Source organism: Solea solea, chromosome 6 (assembly GCF_958295425.1).
Source record: "Solea solea chromosome 6, fSolSol10.1, whole genome shotgun sequence".
Lineage (NCBI taxonomy): Eukaryota > Metazoa > Chordata > Actinopteri > Pleuronectiformes > Soleidae > Solea > Solea solea.
The window spans coordinates 27,966,312-27,979,103 of NC_081139.1; the positions used below are offsets into that span (position 1 = coordinate 27,966,312).

Genomic DNA, 12,792 nt, shown 5'->3' on the forward strand with positions numbered 1-12,792 from the left:
ATACTGTACATTTTCACAAGTGCAATATACTTATACATATTTATAATATAAATATCAAGTCCATACTGTTTATATTCTGCAAACCGTCTATAATGTACATTCTACATCTTTTATATTGTAATTTTTATTGGTAATGCATGTTTATTATTTATTATCTTTATCTTTACAGTCTTTTCTGCTGTAACAACGTTAATTTCCCCACTGCGGGACAAATAAAGGACTATCTTATCTTAATAATATAGACTGGGGTTTTTGATAAAGCGTCGTACGTCATGACGTAGTTGGCGTCGTGTCCCCGCCCTCCAGGCGACAGCGCACGTACATTCCTATTGTCCAAGATGGCGGCGTCGGTACGGATCCTGTGAAGCCGACATGTTTTTAAACGAGTTTGTCCTGTTTTCTTCGATAAATGAGCGAATTCTCTGCGTCCACAGCGGCAGCGTTTCTTCACCGAAGCCGTCGTGTGTCGCGTTATTCTCGCAAACACCGCTGAAAATCGCTCCCCGGGACGGATTCCCGCCGCTACTGCAGGTACCGAAAACTTTGAGCTCCATCATCCAGTGGAAATGAAGCGGCAGGCCGGGAGGGAGACGAGCCCGTCCAGGGCCGCCTCAAAGCGGATGCGGGAGCGGGAACGAGAGAGTGTGCGGAGAGAGGAGCTGCCGCCGCCGCCGCTGGCTCTGCTGCTGGCGGAGAGCCGCGGCTACCACCGCCGCAGCCGCAGCCGAGAGCGAGAGAAGCCGCGGCTCAGGGAGGAGCGAGCGGCCGCCGCCTTGGAGCTCCACCACCGTCACGAGCTCAGCCTGCTCGGCCGTCCTCCGCTGCGGAGCACGGCGGCGACTGCCGCGGCCACGGCAGCAGCGGCGGTGGCGGAGCTGCCTGCAGCCAGGCCCGGAACTCTGGAGTACAAGACGCTGCTCATCAGTAACCTGGGCTCGCAGGTGTCGGACGAGGACGTGGAGGACGCGCTGTTCCACGACTTCAAAAAGTTCGGGGACGTGAGCGTGAAACTGTCGCACACACCGGAGCTGGGCCGGATCGCTTACGTGAATTTTCGGCACCCAGAGGACGCGAAGGAGGCGCGGCACGCCAAGTCCTCCAGGTTAGAGAAACACTATTATTATTATTATTATTATTATTATTATTATCATTATTATTATTATCATAATAATTATTGTTATTGTTGTTATTATATACTGTACTTATCTGTTCTATTGAGTCCGTTCGTAATGGTTCAAAAATCACACTTCTTATGTCACTACACACGTAATATAATAATAATAATTATTATTATTATTATTATTATTATTATTATTAATAAATGTAATGAAAAACGAATCAAATGCATCACTAACATTACGACAAACATAATTTAAAAAAACACCTAACATAAAACATCATCACTATCTTCACCTAAAGGAACTTTTAAGGAGCTGATTCGTACGAGCAATTGTATGAATAAATAAAGCACACATTGATGATCAACATGTCGTAAATCAAAGATTACTAGTTATCTGCCTGACTTGGGTTATAGGATTAGGTTATTAGTTAGGATTATCTGTATCCATGTTTAATGTCAACAATCGCGGTTCTACAAAATAATGAACTGATTAATGGAATCTGTTAAAAATTTGGACTGAGATTTAAATTGGTGCTTAATATTGGTCTCATGAAATCGTAATAATTGGTCCAAGTATGGAGCCAGTGTCAGTTTTCCTCTCTTACTTTGAAACTCAAAAGCTAATGTGTACACTTCCTTTCTTCAGGTTGGTCCTGGGCGAGCGGCAGTTAAAAATCGAACCCATGTACGTGAGGAGGCGGAGCGTGACCCCACCTGACGTGGGTTATTTACCTCTGCACGCCCCATACCCGTACAGACAGCGCTCCCTGTCCCCGCCCGCGCCTGGCGTGAGCAACATCAGAGAGCTCAGGGCGAGACATTACGCCCTGGAGACTCTGGGCCTGAGCAGGGAGAGGGAGAGGGAGAGGCTGCTGGATTATTATGGGATGCTGGACGAAAGGGGGCGGCCCTACGGTTTCCCTCCGATGCCGGTGGTTGAGGATTTAAAACCCGAGGACGATCAGAGGGCGACCAGTAACCTCTTCATTGGAAATCTGGACGGTAACGTGACGGAGGCAGAACTGAGGAGGGGTTTTGACAAGTACGGCATCATCGAGGACGTCGTGATTAAACGTCCCGCCCGTGGCCAGGGAGGAGCGTATGCTTTTGTGAAGTTCCAGAACTTGGACATGGCCCACCGGGCCAAAGTGGCCATGCAGGGGCGCCTCATAGGTGGCAACCCGATAAAAATTGGATACGGCAAAGCAAACCCCACCACTCGGCTCTGGGTGGGCGGGATCGGGCCTGGAAATTCCCTGGCTGCTCTCGTTCGGGAGTTTGACCGGTTTGGAAGTATAAGGAATATCGACTACGTTAAAGGAGATAGTTTTGCTTACGTTCAGTACGAAAGTCTGGACGCTGCACAAGCCGCCTGCTCCCAGATGAGGGGTTTTCCTTTAGGCGGCGCCGACCGTCGTCTGAGGGTGGACTTCGCTAAGGTAGAGGAAAGCCCCTCCCGTCCGTTCCCCTCAGCCTACCAGCCGCCTGCTGCGCTGCCCTCCAGCTACGACATCCTCGGGGACACCTACAGCCGCCACCGCAGCCTGGAGCGAGAGCTGAGGGCCACCAGGGACAGGGACCGCCCCTCCCCACCGCCGCCACACAGCCTCCTCTCACAGAGGGAGCGAGACAGAGCTGTGCTGGAGAGAGACTTTCCCACCAGCCCGAGTCGCAGCGTGGAAAGGAGAGCAGGGGGAGGGGTGGAGGCGTTTGGGAGGAGCACGAGAACGGCTAGGAGCCGCAGCAGGAGCAGGGAGCGCTGGCTGAAGGAGAGGGAGGAGAGGAGGAACAGAAGGCGGAGCCGGAGCCCATCCGCTGACAAACAGGTGGAAGAGAGGGAAAAAGAGCGAGAGAGGGAGAAGGAGAGGGGCAGGTCCAGGGTTCGAGGTCAAGGTGGCACCGTTTCTCCTGAAGTGAGCCCGGACCGAGCACGGGTCAGAGCACCTGACTCCACCACAGAGCCACGAGACCACTCCCCAGACAGCGCCGTACGACACGCTGCCAACGCCACAGAGGAAGATCCGCCGTCGGGCCGGCACCACAGCAAGCGGTCCTCCAACGCGCATCTCACAAACCATCACCATAGAAACAGCGAGGTCATCGCAGCCGGCTCTCCTGCCGTCCGCACGGACACGCACACCTCCTCGCCACCGAGCACGCTGTCGGAGTTCGCCCTGTCCTCGCTCTCCAAATCGTGGCACGGCTTCTTCGCTCTGAAGAACAGCAGCTTCCCCACAGACCTGTACCTGCTGGAGGGCGGAGCCTCGTTTTTCAGCGCCGTGATGAAGGACACGCTCAGACTGCAGAGCCAGAACCAGCCCAGCCAGCTGAAGATCGCTCAGAGGCTCCGCATGGACCAGACTCGGCTCGACGAGGTCTCACGGCGCATCAAACTGGGCCGGCCCGATGGGTTCGCCATCCTGCTGGCTCTCCAGGGCCCCGTGGACCGACAGGCCCCGGCCCCTGAGCCCGGACTGCAGGTGCGCCTGCTGCGCCACCTGGTGACTTACCTGCGCAACAAGGAAGCGGCGGGAGTCGTGAGTCTACCTGCTGCCAAAGAGGGCGGGCCTGGAGCCATGCTGTACGCATTCCCCCCCGGAGACTTCTCGCAGCAGTACCTGCAGGCTGCCAAGAGGACTGTGGGTAATCTTGACGAGGAACACATGGTGATTGTTATCGTCTCTGACACTAACTGAGGACTTCATTCAGTCCATGTACACACTCACACACAGGAACTTCCATGTTTTTAAACTGTTTTATTCAGTGTATTTTAAAGTGACACTAAGTCTTTCTTCATCTCCTTCCCTCAGACTACGCTTAAAGCGGTAGTTCAGGTTTTTTTGAAGTGTGGTTGTATGAGCTGACTGTGCTGTGAGCGCCACCTGCTGCTGAGGACGGGTCTCTAAATGAAAACACAAGTCTACGATGTCTGCGTCACATGTTCACGTCTTTATCTTTCCAACAGGAAACTGACGTTTGTAAACCACTCACTCTCCCACACCAAAGTCCAGGGAGAACATTACAGGAGCTGCTGGTCCTCTGCTGCCTCGTGTGGTCACTTTGTGTCACTGAGGCTGAACTGATCAAATAAGACGTTTGAACATAGTGATGGAGGCAGCAGTGGATCAACAACTTCTGTGTGTGTGATGTTAAAATCACTGATTTTCTCTCTGGGCTTTGGTGTGGGAGAGTGAGTGGTTTACAAACGTCTGTCTCACAGTGAGATCAAGACGTGATCGTGTTCTTTCACAAGGGTTTTTACATGTTTTCACTGAGGCTGACCTGCTGGGGGCGCTCACAGCTTGCTCAGCACTGATAATAATCTTCATACATCCCCTCTTCAAACAGTCTGTGCTGAAACACTAACCCTAAGTCTGCACTGAGTCTTCTCCTCGTCTGTCTTCAGGTATCTTTTTACGTTTTTCTTTATTATTGTTTTGTTATAACGGCACCAGCTTCACGGCCAGTAGATGCGGAGGTGAATTCCTGACCCTTGACCCCGACCCTGTGACTCTTTAGTAGGTTTAGTTTAGGAGGTTTTTTAAGCTGTTCAACATTCCAGTGTGTGTGTGCGCGCTCAGTCCTGCTAAGGCTGCAACTTACCATTATCTTCATCATCGGTTTATCTGTGGATTACTTTCTTAGTCGTTTGCTTCATAACATGTCAGGAAATATTGATCAGTGTTTGTCAAACTCAAAATGATTCAATTTGAATGATTTCTTTGTTTTTGTGAAGCAAAGAAACCAGTAATTATTCACATTCAAGAAGCTGAAAAAACCCTTTTAATTATTTTTTAATATCTTTTTAAAGAAAGGAAGACTTCATGGATTAATAAATCAGTCGACAGTGAATTATCGAGTGAAACACTCACTTCTTCCACACCACAATCTTTTCTCTTTTTAATTACAAACACGTCACCGTTTGCTCTTCAATGGTCCCGCCCACTTTCACTCAAAGACAAATGTAACTGGGAGTAAGTCGCCGCATTCCAGTCAATAACGGCGCTAAACGACCTGAGGGTCACGTGATCTTAAAGGGCACCTTTGTTTTTTTTATAGCTTAAATTGATATTACAATATTCCATCGTGATATAGCACAGTAAAGGTTATTTTCAACAATAAACGGCGTATAATTCACAATCCTTCATCAAGTCAAATTAATCTATAATATCAAGTATTGATTGTCAAATCGCCAAGACCGTCGCCAAAATTTTCCTCAACTTCCTGTTGAGTTGACGCCGCGGTTCGCCTTGGCCTGCTCCATCCACGTTTCACCTTCGGGGCGCGCCACAGAGCCCTTGTGCAACATACAGTTCCGAACCCTATGACAATATTGCATTATGGCCACACCTGACCTCCGTATCAGTTTTCCAGAGTTTTTATGCCCGTTAACCTCCTCAAAAACACGTAATAATAAGAAGAATCTGAAGGAAAAATGATCGCTACAGTGTTGCGTCATTTCTACGCTTCAGAATTTGAACGATATCAAGTGTGCAACTGATTTTATGACGGACGTGAAAGTGTCGCCGAGGTCGCTGTAAACTCACTTATTGGAAAAGTCAGAAAATTATTCCAGATAACATTCCAGTTATCGTGTTAAACGTCCTCCTGATGAACATGTAATCTGAGAAGCCGGTCGCCTGTCGTCATCTGTTCAGTGTGGACGCAGTTTTGGAAATGTTGCGGTGTGGATGAAGTGATTTTAGAGGAATTCACACAAAAGTACTTGAGAACCATTTTTGTCCTTAAGCTCTGACGTTGGCGTAGAATTCACGTCACTAAACTCAACCGCACGCCATTTTCTCACCTCAGCTTCACTGAACTATTATTGTTGAGTATTTTAGTAAAAAAGTAATCATATTAACGTTGAAAGAGCTCGTCTTATTTCAAAGCCGTTTTCTCAGTGGTTTGTGATATTGTCGCAAAAAAGGTGCAAAGAAAGTGGAACAAATTCACGTCAGGAGCTGAAATCACTTAAAATGACGATGTAGATGATGTTTGTGTGAACGTGGTGAGAGAATATTTTAATGGATTCATCTGATTTTATTTCAGTATAAAGTGATTTCATCCAAACCTTTTTTTTTACTTTGATGACAAAACTGGAAAAATCTAAATTTTTCAGTTGATTAATTCTCTCTGTCCACGTGTTCTACTGTGTTAAAAGGGACACATGAGTGTGATTAAGCCAACGACATCTACGTCACATGATCACATCTTTATCTCACTGTGAGACAGATGTTTGTAAACTGCTCACTCTCTCACACTAAAGTCCACAGAGAAAATCAGTGATTTTAACAACACACACACACACACACACACAGGAGCTGTTGATCCACTGCTGCCGCCATCACTGAGTCCAAATTTTTGAATTTTGTCACTTCAGTGTTTGAAATCCGTTGTTCAGATTGACTTCAATGACACAAAGTGACCACATGAGGCAGCAGAGGACCAGCAGCTCCTGTGTCCCCGCAGCTAAAATCACTGATTTTCTCTGTGGACTTTGGTGTGGGAGAGTGAGTGGTTTACAAACGTCTGTTTGACAGTGAGATAAAGACGTGATCGTGTTCTTAAAAGTATTGTACACTTTAACTGACATAGATTTTATTACACAAGTCTTTAGTTTGGTGGTTTTCAGACAGAATGTTTGGCCTCTGTCTCACCAGCAGGGGGCGCTCATGCTAAACTGAGTCTGACCTTCAGTCATCACCTCATACAACTACACTTAAAAAAACAGATGAACTGTCCCTTTAATGCCTCAGCGATTCTAACACTATACTTTTTTATTTTGTTGTTCTTTTTGCACACGTCATGTTTACATCACGACAGCTGGACGCTTCACTCACTCGCAACAAATGCCGGAAAAAGCACGTTAAAGAGAGAAGTCGTCGCAGATGTCCACACACACACACACAGCTGTTTTCACGTCAGTCGCCCTGGACTATTGACGTTAAATGACGTCACAGAGCGGCGGCAGGACGACGAGTCGATCCATCGGTTTCTGTAAAGACAGATTTTCTCTGGTTTTTGTTTTGGTGTCGACAGAGAAGCATGTTTTCTTCATGAAAGATCAAACTAAATAAACATTTTATGCTCTTTTTTGGTAAGAAATTCATGAACTGGAGTCGTTTTGTCTGAGATGGAAAAAATGTTGTAGTGTTTAAGAAGCTGAAAATGAGAGAAAGTAGAAGATATTCACATTTAAGAAACTGAAAAATGACAAAGTAGAAAATATTCACATTTAAGAAGCTGAAAAATGACAGAAAGTAGAAAATATTAACATTTAAGAAGCTGAAAAATTAGATAGTAGAAAATATAAACATTGAAGAAGCTGAAAAATGACAATGTAGAAATGATTCACATTGAAGAAGCTGAAAAATTACAAAGTAAAACATATTCACATTTGAGAAGCTGAAAAATGACAGAAAGTAGAAAATATTCACTTTTAAGAAGCTGAAAAATGACAGAAAGTAGAAAATATTCACATTTAAAAAGCTGAAAAATGACAGAAAGTAGAAAATATTCACATTAAAGAAGCTGAAAAATGACAAAGTAGAAAATATTCACATTTGAGAAGCTGAAAAATGACAGAAAGTAGAAAATATTCACTTTTAAGAAGCTGAAAAATGACAGAAAGTAGAAAATATTCACATTTAAAAAGCTGAAAAATGACAGAAAGTAGAAAATATTCACATTAAAGAAGCTGAAAAATGACAAAGTAGAAAATATTCACATTTAAGAAGCTGAAAAATGACAGAAAGTAGAAAATATTCACATTTAAGAAACTGGAAAATGAGAGAAAGTAGAACATTTTCACATTGAAGAAGCTGAGAAATGACAGAAGGTATATTTTTTTGGGACCCCAAACAAATTGTTAGTTCAACTTTTAGTTTAGATTTATGTTTTAAATCACTTGCATAAAATCAAGTTTTCTACTTCTTTTACAAAACATCTTAATAAATAAATGGCGGTCAAAATGACTGTAAATCACGTTTTATTTGAAGTTATTGTACAAGAATCAAACAAAAGACTTTTGTTTCACACACAAACAAACCTCGTCAACATACTGTATCTCTATTATATCTTTATATGGTGAAATGACATGTTAGATATCATCATATGATTAAGTATCTGTGATGACTTTCCCTGTTTTAAAGGCTGTAACATTGATAATCATCAGAGTTATTATAGTGAATAAATCAGGGAAATATACTCAATATTGTAAATTATACATATATATGTATACATATATATATATATATATATACACACACACACATACATATATGTGTTTGTATATATTCACCCACACACATATGTGTGTGTGTATATGTGTGTATACACACACATATATGTCTGTACTGGACACATATGAACACACGGGGGCAGTGTGGGACAACAACAGCCTGCAGCAGGTTTTCTCTGTGGACTTTGGAGTGGGAGAGTGAGGCCGTTTCTCAATATCCATACTTGTGCGTACTTGCGTACTCCCGTACTTGTGAAAACGTCATCAGCCTCAGTCCAAGTGCTGTTCCAATTCTCAAGTAAGCGAACATCGAGGACGGTTCTCAAACCCAGAAGTGTTCTCGCTCCGCCCATTTTTACCAAGTATGCATCGGAGGTGACTTAAGCGTACTTGCGATGGCCATGTATCCCAGAATACATTTCGGCGGAGCATAGCAGCAGATAATAGAAATATAAATCTGAAATTAATATTTTTCATCATTTGAGGCGAGAAATGAGTCATTTAGAATTCAAACATGTGGTTTGTGTATGAAGATATGACGTATTTATAGTTTGGCAGCGACGTTTGTCGGAGGTGATCAGCTCCGCCTCTGCGGGCGCTCAGCGCTCACTGTGCCCGGCACAGAGCAGCGTTACCTCGGCCTGTCCTGATGAAATGATCCGCTGGCTCAGACGTCGCTGTCATTAGATGCTCGCTGTGATCCATAGATTTGTTGTTGACGTGTTATTTTGTTTTTAATGGAAACGTTTTGACCTGACAGTTTGAAGGTTTGTATATTGTTAATGTTTTATTTATTTTAACTTTGAATGTTAGATTTATATTAAAGTCGCACGGTCATTGTATCTGTATTCAAATATAATATGTAAATATTAGATATGTATAGTATAGTATGTAGAGTAGTATATATTTGTACACGTCATACATTTATATACGTATGTATATATATATATATATATATATACTACTCTACAATGCTGTAACATATCTATTTTCCACATTGTATTATTTGTATTGTATATTTTAATAGAAATAAATTAATAAATGAAGTTAAATATTTAAAATGTCAAAATAATAACAACATATATATGCATTTATTAAAAGTATTTCATATGTTCATTTATCAACACTGTAGGTGGCGGTAATGAGGCTGCAGCACTTGGCACCAGCCACCATTCAAACAGCAGAACAATACATACATACTTGCATACTTGAGTATTGAGAAACAACCACATACTTGTGTACTCCCGTACTTGGGAAGTATATACTTCCAGCGTACTTCTCAAGTATATACTTCCCAAGTAAGCAAGTACATACTTGCTTACTTGAGTATTGAGAAACGGCCTGAGTCTGTGGAACAGGGAGACAGATACGTGATCATGTGATGCTCACAGCACAGTCAGCTCTGATTCTGTGTCACTATCATCATCGTCATCATCATCATCTGCTGCTGTTTCTGAAATGAATGGATGAAAATCAGCTTCTGATGTTTTAAACATGAAAATTCTCTCTCAGTCGGTGCTCTTCCTCGTTCTCTCTCTGTTACAGCGACTCAGCCAGGAAATGGAAGAGTGATGAAATATTAATGAGGAATCACAACGAGGTGAGAGACAGAGACAGAGACCGAGAGGGAGAGAGACAGAGAGGGAAGGACAGAGAGAGAGAGAGACCGAGAGGGAGACAGACAGAGAGAGAGAGAGGCTATTTCTACATATAAGTATGACTTTTTTGTCTCATTTTGGACGACAAACTAAACTATGAGTTTTTTTATTTTCCTCAGACTTGTGTCCATCTGTCTGTGTCTGGATTATTGTCTGTCCTCCCGCGTAGCCTGAGACCAGCTCCGGCAGCCTGTTCTGAATCTGCTCCTGAAGCTGGTTCTGATGCCGAAGCGGCCGCGCATAGACTAGCCATTTTTGTTTTTACAAAATGGCCGACTTCTAGGTAGGCGGAGCTAATGGATATACATTAGACATTTGTTTGGAATCATGAGAGCAACGAGTTTACCAAGTTTGGTTCAAATCAGAACAACTATGTTCCACTTAGACACGATAGAAAAAATATTTATGCCAATTTTTTTCGCCTCAAAAATTCCCAGTTCCCATAGTCCAGTTACCGCATATCACCACTAGGTGCACCATTCTCATGCCTGATACCATTATTTTTAAAAGACTCACTTTAATGAAAATAAAAATACACAACAAAAAGTGTTTGTATCTTCAGGCATTTGAATTGTGTCCATCTCTTCTCTACCTCTCTTTTGTTTGCATAGTATTGTCCACATGTTGTTTTGCTCTCTCAGAGAAATGCTTTAAATCGGGATTACCTGTGTGAATCCAGGCTTGTTCGGTGGAAAACAGAACATGGCGCCGGTCTGAGGGCATGTCCTTCTTCTCATAGCAGCTCCTGTCCTTTTTTTGCTGTTTTACGGCGACGTTCGGCTGCTCGGGTCCGAGTTCTATAAGCCGAAGCTTTTCTTCTATGAAACGTTTCATTTTGCAGCGACAGAAAGTTGTTTGTGCTTCTTTTTTCATGACGAATGCGGCAATTAAGCGCTGGTAAAGTTAGCACAACTTACAGAGAAGCGAGCGGAGGCATTTCCGTTTCCGCCGGAAACACTGACAGACAGACAAGCCCTTTATACATCTATGCAGACAACGGCCCTTTCTCAATACTAAGTACGCACGGATGTACGTGTTATTATTTTCACATTTTAAATATTTAACTTCATTTATTAATTTATTTTTATTAAAATTTACAGTACAATGTGGAAATAGATATATTACAGCATTGTATATATAGTATATATACAACGTATATATATATATATATATATACATATATACATATATGTACATATTATATTTAAATACAGATACAATGAGTATGGGACTTTAATATGGATCTAAAATTCAAAGTTAAAATAAATAAAACATCAAACTTTCAGGTCAAAACATTTAAATTAAAAACAAAATAACAGGTCAACAACAAATCTATGGATCACATCAAGCATGTAATGACAGATCAGGACCGGCCGAGGTAACGCTGCTCTGCACCGGCACAGTGAGCACCAGCGTCCGCAGAGGCGGAGCTTATCATACTATAAACACTAGAACTACTATAAATACGTCAGATCTTAATACACAAACCACATGATTGAATTCTAAATGACTAATTTCTCGCCTCAAATGATCTTAAAACTTTGTTCAGGACACAGAAAAATATTTATTTCAGGTTTATTCTTTGCTGCTGTGTTCTGCCCAAATGTATTCTGGGATACATGGCTTTACCAAGTACGCTCCAGTCACCACCCGATGCATGCTGGGTAAAATGGGCGGAGCAAGAACACTTCCGGGTTTGAGAACCATCCTCTCTGTTCACGGTAAAGGAACTTGGACTGAGACTGATGACGTTTTCACAAGTACAGGAGTACGCAAGTACGCACAAGTACGCACAAGTACGCACAAGTACTCACGAGTACGCGCGAGTACGGATATTGAGAAACGGCCCATGTGACGCATCAGTGCGTATGATCCCCGGGCACAACTCAGTGTGGCTGCCCACTGCTCCTAATTCTAGGATGGGTCAAATGCAGAGAAATAATAATTTCCCTCAGGGGATTAATAAAGTATAAGATTTAGATTTAGATGTCATCACGTTGGGGCGTGTCCTGCTGGAGCTCATTGAAATGAAGTGTAGGGTCCAAAATTTGAAAAAACAAATGTCAACATGTAAATCTATATTATTAAGACTTAGAGCGGCAAAATAAACACTTTTTTATCTCTTTTTCCATGTGGCTGAAGGAGGGCGGGGCACTATCACCGCCCAACACACCGAAATTGTCATCCGACAACTTTTATCTGACTGTGACCCGACTTCTGGGGGCGAAGGAGGAGGAAGAAGAGGAGGAGGAGTCTGGCAGAGAGAGAGAGGAAAGAAGGAGGAGAGTGGGAGGAGCCATTGAACAATATGGTGATTAAATATCCTGCTGTCTGCAGCGAGGAAGAGGAGGAGGAGGAAGTAAAATGGATGTGTTTGGTTTGACAAGTGGAAACATAAACCATCTTTTTCTTTGCTGTAGTACACGTGCCAGGCCTGTGAGAGGCGCTGTGACAGAGGAGAAGACGACATTTTACACGGCACAGATATAAATACTTTACACACACACACACACACACAGATGCTCCAAAGATCTGACGAGACAATCACAAAACCTTATCCATCATGACTGACAGGTGTTTGTGTGTGTACTATTGGATTTTGTTGCATTTAAAGGTGGAGACACAGGACGAATGAAAGAGGCAGCATCTGTGTGTGTGTGTGTGTGTGTGTTAACAGAATCACATTATCACATGTCATTTAGCAGACGCTTTTATCCAAAGCGACTTACAAGGGAATTGAGTACAACCTGCTGGGGGTGGAGTTAAACTTG

General features: G+C 43.3%; 1 protein-coding gene and 1 long non-coding RNA gene across 2 annotated transcripts; one reads left to right on the forward strand and one right to left on the reverse strand.

The window, feature by feature from the left end:
* Positions 1-274: 274 nt before the first annotated feature.
* Positions 275-7,232, forward strand: rbm15b (RNA binding motif protein 15B). The gene is made up of 2 exons (XM_058632158.1): positions 275-1,102; positions 1,767-7,232. The coding sequence occupies exons 1-2, from the start codon at positions 567-569 to the stop codon at positions 3,814-3,816; spliced, it is 2,586 nt and encodes an 861-aa protein (XP_058488141.1). The 5' UTR covers positions 275-566; the 3' UTR covers positions 3,817-7,232.
* A 2,203-nt stretch (positions 7,233-9,435) lies between these two features.
* Positions 9,436-10,956, reverse strand: LOC131461139 (uncharacterized). The gene is made up of 2 exons (XR_009240447.1): positions 10,687-10,956; positions 9,436-9,816 (listed from the first exon to the last, which is right to left on the reverse strand). It is a non-coding gene; the product is annotated as an uncharacterized LOC131461139 (long non-coding RNA).
* Between the last annotated feature and the right edge of the window lie 1,836 nt (positions 10,957-12,792).

Coding starts and splice junctions, on each gene's coding strand:
- rbm15b (XM_058632158.1), top strand. CDS start 567: ATGAAGCGGCAGGCCGGGAGGGAGACGAGCCCGTCCAGGGCCGCCTCA. Junction 1,103..1,766: donor CGGCACGCCAAGTCCTCCAG/GTTAGAGAAACA, acceptor TCCTTTCTTCAG/GTTGGTCCTGGGCGAGCGGC.